Raw genomic sequence first — 13,606 nt, forward strand, 5'->3', positions numbered from 1 at the left:
AGATACCAAAGCTAAGCCACCAATATGACATCATTTTCCAGAAGAAACAGCCAACTATCTGATTACAGGTTGCTTATACTGGATTCCTTCAGTCATGGACTAGGTAGCAATATGTGTAACAAACACATATTCTGTATGTGCATTTATCTGTTCTGCCCATAATACTTCTGCCATAATATTAAACCACTACTGTGGACTAAAAGAATGGCTTATGTACCAACAAAGTATTCCATACAACTTTACTTTTCACTTCTGACCAAGAAAGCACTTCAAAGGGGCGGGGGGAGGGGGCAGCAATGGTCTCTTACCCATGAAACTGACTGATCTCACAGTGGTTTCATACAGAAGGCGCTGACCTGACAAAAAGGTGTGATGCCTTACCAAAAATTAATTTTCAGTATTAATTGGGAGAGATGTTGGAAAGTCTAAGGGTTCTACCTTAGAGGATTACGTATATGCTTTCAATCAACAAAAAAACACATGACCAGTTTCTGCCAGCAGGGTTACTATTATACGTAATAATCCATTCACAGACTTTTTTTTTTAAAGCTTGAGGCTCTAGAGGTCTCGTATCAAGGAAGGAATGTTCCACCAAGGGTACAACAATGATTCCACTGAGTTAGGTGTTGATACTGCTACCCAGCAATTTTGGGTTCCTCCCATCACTGAATCATCAGGCAAAGAAGGTGGTTATTCTACTGATTGGTATGATTAAACTGACAAATACAGCCAGGAAATTGGATTGATGCTAAATAACAGAAGCAAGGAGAACTTAATTACAATCCAGGAGATGCTCTAGGGTGCCTCTAAGCTCTTCCACATCCAAAAGCAAGAGTGAAAGGACAATTACAACTTAACACAGCAGCACCACAGAAGATCTGGATCCTGCAAGAGTGAAGACTTGGGTTACTCAACCATGTAAAGACACCTGACCATTTGAGGTGCTGGCTGAGGACAAAGGGAATATGGAACAGGCAGGAGAAGGAGGAGGTTGTAAATATCAAGTATATCCTCTTGATATTATAGACCACTATAGAACTGAGGGATATAGCAATTAGAAATATTTTCTTCCCTTCTTATTACGTAAGTGATAGATGGATGTATACTTAGATAAATACAGACACAGAGAAACAGACATTATTTTAGGTAAGAATTTTTAGTTATAGTTAATTTAGTCTTTAAGTAGCACAGTTCTGTTACCTAAACACTTAAAACTATAACTAAATTTTAGGAGTGGTTAATATCACCTAGGGATGGATAAAGTATTTGTTGGTACTTTGTGTCTATCTGTTCTGGAGACAGGGAGAGAAAATCTTCATTTGTAAAAAGGAACAGTGCCTCTTGTTAATTAAAAGCATAACACTGGGTTGGCCAAAGAGTTCATTCGGTGTTTTCCATAAGATGGCTCCAGGAGCGCTTTAGTTGTCTTCAACTTCATTCAAAACAATGTTTTTAAGTTCTATTGTGACAGCTGTCATATCAGCATGAATTTAAAAAAAGACTTATCAAAATTGGTGAATTTTTGTGTAGCCATTTTCATACTGAAGATGGAAGAAAAAAGAAACATTCTTGGCATATTACGCTTTACCATTTCAAGAAAGGTAAAAACAACTGAAATGCAAAAAAAGATTTGCGTGGTATAAGGAGAAGGTGCTATAACTGACAACGCTGTCAAAAGTGGTTTGCGAAGTTTCGTGCTGGCGATTTTTCACTGGACGATGCTCCACGGTCCGGCAGACCAGCTGAAGTTGATAGTGACCAAATCAAGACACTCATTGAGAACAATCGTTATACCACGTGGGAGATAGCCAACATACTCAAAATAACCAAATCAGGCACTGAAAATCGTCTGCACCAGCTTGGTTATGTTAATCGCTTTGATGTTTTGGTTCTACATAAGTGAAAAAAATCTTCTCAACCATAGTTCTGCATATGCAATTCTCTATTGAAACGTAATGAAAATGTTCCATTTTTAAAACAAATTGTGACAGGCAACGAAAAGTGGATACTGTACAATAATGTGGAATGGAAGAGATCGTGGGGCAAGCAAAATGAACCACCACCAACCACACCAACTTGAGAAAGCCTGCGCATGGCAACAAAGACCCAACACAGCCAAAAATAAAAAAATTTGTTAAAAAAAAAAAAATTGGGTTGGCCAAAAAGTTCCTTTGGTTTTTTAAGTAAAATAAAAGACACATTTTTCATTTTCACCAAAAACTGTATCGAACAACGTATTCACCCTTTTTTGCTACTACCTTCTGCCATTTTCCGGGCAATTTCATAATTCCATCTTCCCAAAACTTTTTATCTTTTTGAGCAAAGAACTGTTCCAGCTGCCTTTTATAGTCATGCAGGTAATTGAAATTTTTTCTACTGAGAGAATTTTGTGAAGACCGAAATAAATGGAAATTCAAAGGTGAATACGTATTCTGGTGAATACAGTGGATGAATCAGAACTTCCCAGCCAAGTGTAACAGTTTTTGCCTGGTCAACAGAGGAACATGCGGTCTTATGCTATCCTGATAGAAGATTATGTGTTTTCTGTTGACTATTTCTGGATGTTTTTCATCGCGTGCTGCTTTCAGTTGATCTAACTGGAAGCAGTACTTGTTGGAATTGTTTGGTTTTCCGGAAGGAGCTAATAATAGAGGACTCCCTTCCAATCCCACCATATACACAACATCACTTTCTTTGGATGAAGCCCTGCCTCTGGTGTGGGGGCGGTGGCTACTCTTCGTTGCAGTGCACAGGCTTCTCAATGCAGTGGCTTCTCTTGTTGCAGAACATGGGCTCTAGGAGCACAGGCTTCAGTATCTGTGGCACATGGGCTCAGTAGTTGTGGCTCAGGGGCATAGCTGCTCCACAGCATTTGGGATCTTCCCGGACCAGGGCTTGAACCCATGTCCCCTGCACTGGCAGGCGGATTCTTAACCACTGTGCCACCAGGAAAGTCCTAACCCAATATGAAAGTTCAAGCACGTACAGATGGTATGTGTGGAGATGCTGAGTAGCCAAAGGAGTGGACTGGGCCAGTTATTTAAACTATTGTCTCTTGGGTCCAAATCTACCCTCTCTCTTCACCATCACGTTTGGGCTGGGATTCTGTAAACGATTTTTTCTTCTTTGCCAACCAATCTTCTAGTGCTAAGTTCTGACAAAAGGAACACAGGATGGAAGCTGGAAAGCATGGTGAGGGGAGAAAGACTTGCTCCTTCCCATTACTCATCACTGCTGTCAACACTGTTTTAGCAAAGGACCTGGGGCAGCAGTTGAGTCTTTCGGTCTTTAGAGGTTTTTTTGTTTTGTTTTCTTAGCATTCCCAGGACCAGTCTCATAGAGCTCCCTCAGAGGCACTGCATCAGCCTAACAGCATCTCTCTTCAGAAATCTGAGTCTCAGTTCATCAGTCTCCAAGCTCCTGAGGTATCTACTGGATAATAACTCCTCCTCAGAAGTCTGAGTCCCAGACCCATGTTAGGTTAGAAAAAAACCTGAGTTTTTAAGTATCTAGGTTCTAAAATCCCTATCCTTTCGTTCCTTCAGACCAAGGTGAGTGCTGCTTCCCACAGTTACCATCTGCATATTACCCCAGAGTTTTCACTTTGTTAGTTCTCATATACATATTAAGTCAATTCCTTACAATAATTCTCTCTGTTGAAATGCACAGAATGGTTTCTGTTTTACTAAATAAAATGTCCCATCAACGGAATAAGGATTCATAAAATCATGGTAAATCTATAAAATAAACTTCAACATAAATATTAGGAAGAGTACAGATGACCTATGAGGACTGATACAAAAAGATACATCCTTCGATGAAAAAAAGCAAAGTATATGCCATAATCTGAATGTTTGTGTCCCCCCAAAACTCATCTGTTGAAATTCTAACCCCCAAAGGGGAGGGTATTAGTAGGTAGGGCCTTTGGGAGGTACTGAAGTCATGAGGGTAGAGCCCTCTTTATAAAAGAGGCTCCAGGGAGATCCCTTGCCTTTTCCACCATGTAAGGACACAGTGAGAAGGTACCAGCTATGACCCAGGAAGAAGGACTTCACCAGAAGGAATACCACTCAGTCGGTGGTATTCCATTATAGCAGCCCAAACAGTCTAAGACTATACATCACTCTAACACTACCTTTAGTAGAATTTCAACTGTACTTGAGAAAAGAGATATTTATAAATTCAAAAATTTTTAGGAAAACAGCTTTTACCTTCTACCTTATATCCTTCACTATAAAAATTTTATACGTACATTAATAACGTAGAAAGACCTTAAAAGAAAAACACAGAGGAATTAATGAAATATATCCAAGAATTTAATTCAAAGCACCATCTCCTACAGACAACCTAGTCATCTGTATGGGGAGTATAGAAAAGGCGGAAGTATAGAGGTGTTCTTTCTATTATAACCCCAAACAAGGTAATTTTTTTTAACTTCTTACCTTAGCAACTTTGTGGTTTGCTGCAGTCTCATGAGATGTATTTTTCAAACCATCTTTGAGCTGTGTGATGAACAAATCATAACCTTCCGTACTAGAAATATCTACCTTTTCTAAACATGCCGATAAGAGCTGTTGTGCCTAAATAAAAAAGATGATCACAAAAGATTAACCACAACCAAAAATGTTAAATTCAGATTCTTACACAAATATTTTAATTCTGACAAGTACTATACTAAAGCTTACCTACTTTTACTTTTTTAAAACCAACTTAGTTAATCAAATAATGATTTGAAGGGCTATTATGAAATTAAATGAGATAGAACAATGTATTCAGTGTAGTACCACACAGTAAAGTTTCAGTACACGGAAGCTTTTATAAACCAAAGCAAGACAGGAAAAAAACGGGGTAAGCTGAAACCGTGAACAAAAATAAAAGACATAAATGTAGTCCTTCAATGAGCTTTAAATACTCAAACTATGCAAAACCATAAGAGGGGTCACTCACTAAGTCAGCAGGTAATTTAAAAAAAAAAAAAAAAAAGCCCTTTGCATTGTTATTCACATACCCAATACGAACTACATTATGGATGGGCAGTATATGGAAAAGAACACATCTACACTAATCCAACCAAACCCAGGACCCCATACTTTAGGTAAGACAGTGACAAACTAATGTGATGCAGGAAAGGATGCCTGGGGTGATGGAAGGACTACAAACAACATTACGTGAACAAGAGATCTGTAATTATTTATGTAAAAAGAATGAAAACCATCAACAGATGTTACCAGCTAGTGAGGTGGGGGAGGTGGTAGAAGCTGGCTAAATATCTAGCCTTTAGGTCAGAGTAGTAGGAAAAATATTGACTTGAGTGTCTATTTCATATAAATGTTCAACTCTTTTATTGTAATTCTGTAGTTCCTTTTAAAACCCAACAGTTTGATACCATGTTTCATTGTAGGCTACAATGCATATCCCTTACTAAGATATCAGCTTTATTAAGATATAACCTGGTCTAAATTCCTTAAAGTAGGAGGCAAAAAAATGATCCTACAAGTAAAACTAATTAATTCTCTGTCCAATGATTTTAGACACGCCCCCAGATCCAAATATTCTGATGAAAAAAGATGGCTACTCTGTTTTCAGAACTCAAACCTTTAGCAACATTCTTTCAATATTAACATATACTAGATGCATGTGATATGTCACTAAATATGAAATCTAAGTAGATATATGTTGGTACTTTTTTTACAAAAAGCCCTCCAAAAGGGGAATAAAAACATTTATACTGCACTTAAAATTCACACATTAACACTTTTCATCTCCTAAAAATGGGAAATATGTTATGTTGATTTTTTTCAACTAATCATATCAATCCACCAAATGTAAAACAATTAACAATCAACAACTCGGGATGAAGACAGAAATAATATCTCACTTTATTAGGGAGTACAGCATTATAGTCTTTTATATTCTGAGGTAATATAAAATCTGATAAATCTGAAAAATGTACTTTCAAGTTACATGACATGAACATCAACACACATAAAACGATTTAAGTTAGGATAGACTTACAAATTAAGTAATGAATATGTAACAGAAAAATATATATATAGCTGAAATTTTAAACTGGAATTGTTAAGAAACATGATTACTGGTTGTCCATTAATATCTACTCCTTTTTTTAATGTTAAAGAAAAAAGAATCACCTCAGCTTATGGCCATGTGACTAAATTCTGTCTGATGGCATAAATATGAAAAAGGCATATATGAAAGAGTTTGTCAAAGAGAACAAGAAAAATAAAGGAAGAGAAAAAAGGGAAGGAGAGGATAAGGGAGGTAAAGTGAAAGGAAAAGAAGGGAAGAAGGGTGGGTAATGCCAGTGTGCTCCCCTGGCCTTTTGCCCTCCTTTTCCCTAAGACTGGGAAGTAATGAGACTTGAAGAAGCTGTCTTAGACTCAGGAGATGGAAGCCAAGTGTTGAGGTAAGTAAAGCTGTCCCTATAACTTAGCCCTGTACTGTTACTGGAAAGAAACTATATTTTTTTAAGCCATTGTATTTTGGGGTCTCTGTTACAGTGATTTAACCTGTACAGTTTACACTTCTTTTGTTTTTATAGGGGTACATATATAATATCCTCAAAGGACATCCTAATTTCATTTAACAGCTAATTAAGTCTAAAACTACATTAAGCAGAAAAGCATATTGATACTTATTTCAACTTACCTCTGTGACAGGTAATTCAAGCTGAACCACATCATCCTGCTTTGAAACTGGAGTTTGCAGAGCAGTGTCTAACAACAAGATTCCATTAAGGTCCTTCCTACACCCTACTGCATAATCATCCACAAAAATAACTTTATCCACGGCAGAAATATACTGACATTTCACCTGTCCACCTGGTTTAGCTGTGAAAAGAACAAAAATTCAACACAAGATTTTAAGATAAATAGTTCATTTAAAATAAATGTTTAGGGACTTCCCTGGTGGTGTAGCGGTTAAGAATCCGCCTGCCAATGCAGGGGACATGGGTTCAAGCCCTGCTCCAGAAGATCCCACGTGCTGCGGACCAACTAAGCCCGTGTGCCACAACTACTGAGCCTGTGCTCTAGAGCCCGTGAGCCTCAACTACTGAGCCCACATGCCACAACTACTGAAGCCCACACACCTAGAGCTGTGCTCCACAACAAGAGAAGCCACCACAATGAGAAGCCCATGCACCATAACGAAGAGTAGCCCCACTCACCACAACTAGAGAAAGCCTACACACAGCAACGAAGACCCAATGCAGCCAATAAATGAATAAATTTATTTTAAAAAATAAATAAAATAAAAATAAAATGTTCACGTGGCAACTAAATATAATAATCTTTGACTGAAAAAAAGAGCCCCAAAGGACATTATTAGAAATGATAAAACTGGAATGTGTACTGCGGCTTAAAGTAACAATATGAAATTATCAGAACTTGAATACTATGTTGCTGTTATAAGAGAATAACATTATTTTTAGAAATAAACAGAGGGAGGACTTCCCTGGTGGCGCAGTGGTTAAGAATCCGCCTGCCGAGATAGCTTCCTCCACAAGAGGGCAGACAGCAGCATCAAGCAGTATCAGCAGTATTTCGTCTTGTGGAGCTGAAAACCACAGCCACAGAAAGACAGAGAAAATGAAAAAGCAGAGGACTTTTTACCAGATGAAGGGACAGGATAAAACACCAGAAAAACAACTCAATGAAGAGGAGATAGGCACCCTTCCAGAAAAAGAATTCAGAATAATGATAGTGAAGATGATCCAGGACTTTGAAAAAAGATTGGATGCAAAGATCGAAACAAGAAGAATTAAAGAACAAACAAACAGAGATAAGCAACACAATAACTGAAATTAAAACTACACTAGAAGGAACCAATAGCAGATTAACTGAGGCAGAAGGGCGAATAAGTGACCTGGAAGACAGAATGGTGATCATCACTGATGCAGAAAAGAATCAAGAAAAAAGAATGAAAAGAACTGAAGACAGCCTAAGAGACCTCTGGGACAATGTTAAATGCACCAACATTTGCATTATAGGGGTCCCAGAAGGAGAAGAGAGAGAGAAAGGACCTGAGAAAATATTGGAAGAGATTCTAGTTGAAAACTTCCCTAACATGGGAAGTTTTCAACTATAGCCACCCAAGTCCAGGAAATGCAGAGAGTCCCAGGCAGGATAAACCCAAGGAGAAACACACCAAGACATATAGTAGTCAAGCTGACACAAATTAAAGACAGGGAAATGTTATTAAAAGCATCAAGGGAAAAACGACAAATAACATAAAAGGGAACTCCCATAAGGGTAACAGCTGATTTCTCAGCAGAAACTCTGCAAGCCAGAAGGGAGTGGCATGATATATTTCAAGTGATGAAAGGGAAGAACCTACAACCAAGAATACTCTACCCAGCAAGGATCTCATTCAGATTCGATAGAGAAATCAAAAGCTTTACAGACAAGCAACAGCTAAGAGAATTCAGCACCACCAAACTAACCCTACAACAAATGCTAAAGGAACTCCTCTAAGCGGGAAACATAAGAGAAGAAAAGGACCTACAAAAACAACAACAAAACAATTAAGAAAATGGTAAGAGGAACATACATATTGATAATGACCTTGAATGTAAATGGACTAAATGCACCAACCAAAAGACACAGACTGGCTGAATGGAAACAAAAACAAGACCCATATATATGCTGTCTACAAGAGACCCACTTCAGACCTAGGCACACATACAGAAGGAAAATGAGGGGATGGAAAAAGATATTCCATGTAAATGGAAATCAAAAGAAAGCTGGTGTAGCAATACTCATTTCAGATAAAATAGACTTTAAAATAAAAAATGTTACAAGAGACAAGGACACTACATAAGATCAAGGGATCCATCCAAGAAGAGGAGATAACAATTATAAATATATATGCACCCAATATAGGAACACCTCAATACATAAGGCAAATGCTAACAACTATGAAAGAGGAAATGCAAGGCAGAAATAGAGACACAGGGGTAGAGAACAAACACATGGACACCAAGTGGGGAAGGCGGGGAGGGTTGGGGGGAATGAATTGGGAGACTGGGATACCAAATTGTACACTCTAAATATATGCTGTTTATTGTCTGTTAAATGTATCTCAATAAAAATTCTTAAAAAAAAATTACCAAGGCTTGATTTGTGACCCAATGTGATCTATCCTAGAGAATGTTCCATGTGCACTTGAGAAGAAAGTGTATTCTGCTGCTTTTGGGTGGAATGTCTTATAAATATCAATTAAATCTATCTGGTCTAATGTGTTATTTAAAGCTTATGTTTCATGCAATGAAAAGAATAAAATACCTAGGGAAAAAAAAAAAGAATCCGCCTGCCAATGCAGGGGACAGGGGTTTGAGCCCTGGTCCGGGAAGATCCCACATGCCTCGGAGCAACTGAGCCCGTGTGCCACAACTACTGAGCCTGTGCTCTAGAGCCTGTCAGCCACAACTACCGAGCCCATGTGCCACAACTACTGAAGCCCACGCACCTAGAGCCCGTGCTCTGCAACAAGAGAAGCCACTACACTGAGAAGCCTGTGCCCTGCAACGAAGATTGTAGCACCCCCTCTCCACAACTAGAGAAAGCCTGCAGCAGCAACAAAGACCCAACACAGCCAAAAGTAAATAAATAAATAAAATAATAAGTAAATCTTTAAAAAGAAAAAAGAAAGAAAGAAACAGAGGGACTTCTCTGGTGGTGCAGTGGTTAAGAATCTGTCTGTCAATGCAGGGGACACGGGTTTGAGCCCTGGTCTGGGAAGATCCCACATGCCACAGAGCAACTATGCCTGTGAACCACAATCACTGAGCCTGAATGCTGCAACTACTGATGCTCGTGCACCTAGAGCCTGTGCTCCACAACAAGAGAAGCCACCGCACTGAGAAACCTACGCACCACAACAAAGAGCAGTACCCCACTGGCTGCAACTAGAGAAAGTCTACACGCAGCAAAGAAGACCCAACGCAGCCAACAAACAAACAAACAAACAAATAAATAAATAAATTTTCTTTAAAAGAAACATAGAAATAGTAAAGGGTAAAGGAACATGATATACGCAATCTACTTACAAGAGAGCAAAAGTAGTATGTATGTATATGTGAGGGAATTATAAGCAAATGTGGTAAAACATTTAAAATTAAAATTAGTGGAATTGGGTGAAGGTTATAGGGAAGTTCTTTGTACTAACTACACTACTTCAAAATAAAGTGTTTGGAAAAAATTTTTAAATATTCAATACTGGATAGCATTGTAAATCAACTATAGTTCAATTAAATAAATATTCAATATTTTCTTCACATCTTTTTTTTTGCAAAAGTCATTAAGCATAGAGTTAATATAGACAGTTTCTAAGTACCTCAAAAGTTCTTTAACCCTTTTATAGCTGAGATAAAACTATGGAAAATGGTTATGACCTAAGTTAAGAGAACTAGTAAAGTCTCTAGTTCAACTACCACTGAGAAAACATTGTCAACTATTACTGAAGATCAATATCAATGTCCCCTGAAGTTTCCACTGAATGAATATCAGAAGGGTATTTTAATACAAAGCCAGTGAATACACTAACAAGATTTCTCAGAATAGAGTAGAACTTCAAGAAGTATTACAAAAGACAGTAAAACATAGAAGCTTTAAATACAATACCAAAAATTAAAGTTTGGAAAAAATAACATCGATTTCTACATTTTAATTTATAAGAGGTTCATAAGGAGACATGTTAAGTGTTCTGCCATGAATACAGAATCTCTGTAAAAGGACTTGAACAAATGGTCAACTGTGAAATTTTATTGCACTAATGAAGAAACTTCTCTGTGGGCAAGTAATCCTGCCACCAGTACATCTTATTCTAAACTCCTACCACAACTCTATAGAACATACCTGATACTGTTATTGCCTAGTGATACAAAAGCAGAAAAGAGGAGATAAATCTGGGTCTTACTCATCAACCTCTAGGACAACTATAAAACGTTACAGTCAATGAATATTAGGGTTGGCTTTCTTAATCCCATATTATTAGAGCTCTCTCATTGAGTAATGGAGACATTACAAAACTGATTACAAACTAATTCATTATCTACATAAAACAAAGAAAAATTCATGGAATTTCTACAGTTCATTCCCAGATCTATTAGTTTGAAATATATGTTAGCATATAGGAAAATAACCCTGTAATGCAGTGAAACAGGAATATTTACCTAGCACTTCTGATCTCTAGGTAAAAGGTAAAACCACAAGAAATCATACAAACTATACGAACTCAAAGTAAAATTATGTAAGAATTTGTAAAGGTAGTTTCAAAAACTCATTAACTATATAATTATAATTTTTTTAAATAGACTATCTTTTCAAAGCAGTTTTAGATTCACAGCAAAACTGAGCGGAATGGCAGAGATTTCCCGCACGTGCCATGCCCCACACATATAACTATAAAATTTTTTAAAACAAACTACAAATTCTGTTTTGTTGTTTTAGGGATAAGTAATTAGGTAAGGAACTATAGAAACCATTATTTTGTTAAAACTTTCCCAAAGAGGTATAAAATATGAGACTCTACAACAGGGTTTTCAACTGGGTTTCCATGCAAACCTAGATTTCCAGATAATATCACCAGAGACTCCTCAATAGATCATGATCACAAAAAGTCAACACTGCTTTTTGAACTTCTTACACCATACAATATTAGCACTCAAAATAATGCACAATGACCAAGCAGCCTTACTGGCAATTTCTTCAGAGGTCCTTCAGGCCCACAGAACAGCATGTAATAGGACCATGTTTATTCAGATGAGTCCATTCCCGGTTTTTTGACCTGAGTTACGGAAGGCCATTTTTAACCTGTGACCTGCTATACTTCACAGCGGGAAGACAGTAAACTGATTATCCGCCATACTACCCCCAAAGGCTCTTCGAGCTCATGTGACCTCATCTTAACTAATTACATCTGCAAAGACCCTATTTCTAAGTAAGGTCACAATCTGAAGTCCCATATGCACATGAATTCTGAAAGAAGATTATACAACCCACCACAGACTCTTTATCTGAATCTTTTACTCAGCCTGAGAACTTTATTTCGAGAAAAAGAGCTTTGTTAACGTGGTCTGATATTATGCTCAAGATCTGATTTACACCTGCCCCTAAACAAGTTCTAGATTTCTGTGAAGAAAAAAAAATCCTATAATGAACAAAAAATATTCTATGGAACTTTCCACCTTCTAACATATTTGAGCAAGCCTTTTCTTACTTGAGAAATAAGACCAAAGACACAAATTCTTTAATTTGGGATAAAAATGAAATTCAGGCTGATCCAGAACTGAGTATTTGTACAGCAAAAAAACAGGCACAGGTTTCACAATGAGAGGTAACAATCAACATTTATTTTTAGTTGTAAGAACAACAATTTAAAGCACATAAAGGTTCATAAAACAGATAAAACCAAGAAACTTACATTCAAGCCAGGATGTGTCACTCAGTAAGAAAACATCTTCTGAAAGGCTTGTAGGAAACTGTATCTTAAGTTACACTTTTATTCATATTGCTTTGTTTCATGGTTTTAGTAGTATTACTATGCAACACTGTCAATAAATTTTAATGCTGCAAATAACATTAATAAAAAACATATAATCTACATTTAAATTAAACCTCCCAAGTCTACCTTTAAAAAACTTAAGTCCCATTTTGGCAAAAACCAGTTACTTCACAGAAATTTATTTTGTTTGCCTTATGAGTTTAAAATGCCTGAAAATTATTTTCTCAAAGAAAGGTAAGTCATGCTTAACTAATGTTTAAGTTTTCAAGAAAAGTCGGCTAAAAAGTCATTTTTGGTTTTTAGATAGAGGGGGAAAACTCTTACAGCTACCCCATACCACATGTTATACCTTGTTAGAATTTTCTACAGAAGATACTTGTAAAGTGACTTTGAACCCTACATGGATAAAGTTTAAAAAGAAATTCAAGCAGAAAATTCTAATAGAAAAAACATTCAAATTTTCTTCATCTATACTAGGTCAGCAAACTTCTTATAAAAAGGTCAGACAGTAATTATTTAAGGCCTCACAAGACATATGGTCTTTCTCACAATTACTCAACTCTGCCACTATGGTGCAAAAGCAAACATGTAAGTAAGTGGGTGTGGATGTGTCCCAGTAGCATTTTATTTATAAAATCAGGAGACAGGCTGAGAGCTACAGAGGTGGCAGGCCATAGTTTGCAGACTCTTGACTGACACTAATGACTTGCATTAGCACAGATTTTCCTTTGGGGCAGAGGAAATTTCACAAAAATAGTAGGTTAAAAATTCACAGCCAGACACAATAAGCTGCTGAAAACTAACAAAGAAAAACCTTGAAAGCAACTAGCGGATATGTTACATATAGGCAAGTAATAATTAAAATAAAAGCACATTTATCATTAAAAACCATGGGATTGGGACTTCCTAGGTGGCGCAGTGGGTAAGAATCTGCATGCCAATGCAGGGGACACAGGTTCGAGCCCTGCCCCAGGAAGATACCACATGCCACGGAGCAACTAAGCCCATGCACCACAACTGTTGAGCCTGTGCTCTAGAGCCCGTGAGCCACAACTATTGAGCCCATGTGCCGCAACTACTGAAG

General features: G+C 37.4%; 1 protein-coding gene across 10 annotated transcripts in view; it reads right to left on the minus strand.

Annotated features, from left to right (window-relative positions):
- BIRC6 (baculoviral IAP repeat containing 6) overlaps nucleotides 1-13,606 on the minus strand; it is a 230,619-nt gene that overhangs the window by 192,593 nt on the left and 24,420 nt on the right. For all 10 annotated transcript variants that reach the window (XR_009054583.1, XM_057740742.1, XM_057740738.1 and 7 more), the window contains exons 2-3: nucleotides 6,667-6,848; nucleotides 4,443-4,580 (exon numbers count right to left, since the gene is read on the minus strand). Coding sequence is in view for 9 of the 10 variants with exons in the window: in XM_057740742.1 (XP_057596725.1) it covers nucleotides 4,443-4,580; nucleotides 6,667-6,848 (320 nt within the window). In the remaining variant the exon portion in view is untranslated. The remainder of the gene's footprint in view (nucleotides 1-4,442; nucleotides 4,581-6,666; nucleotides 6,849-13,606) is intronic.

The sequence above is a fragment of the Hippopotamus amphibius genome, chromosome 7 (genome assembly GCF_030028045.1).
Source record: "Hippopotamus amphibius kiboko isolate mHipAmp2 chromosome 7, mHipAmp2.hap2, whole genome shotgun sequence".
Taxonomy (NCBI): Eukaryota; Metazoa; Chordata; class Mammalia; order Artiodactyla; family Hippopotamidae; genus Hippopotamus; species Hippopotamus amphibius.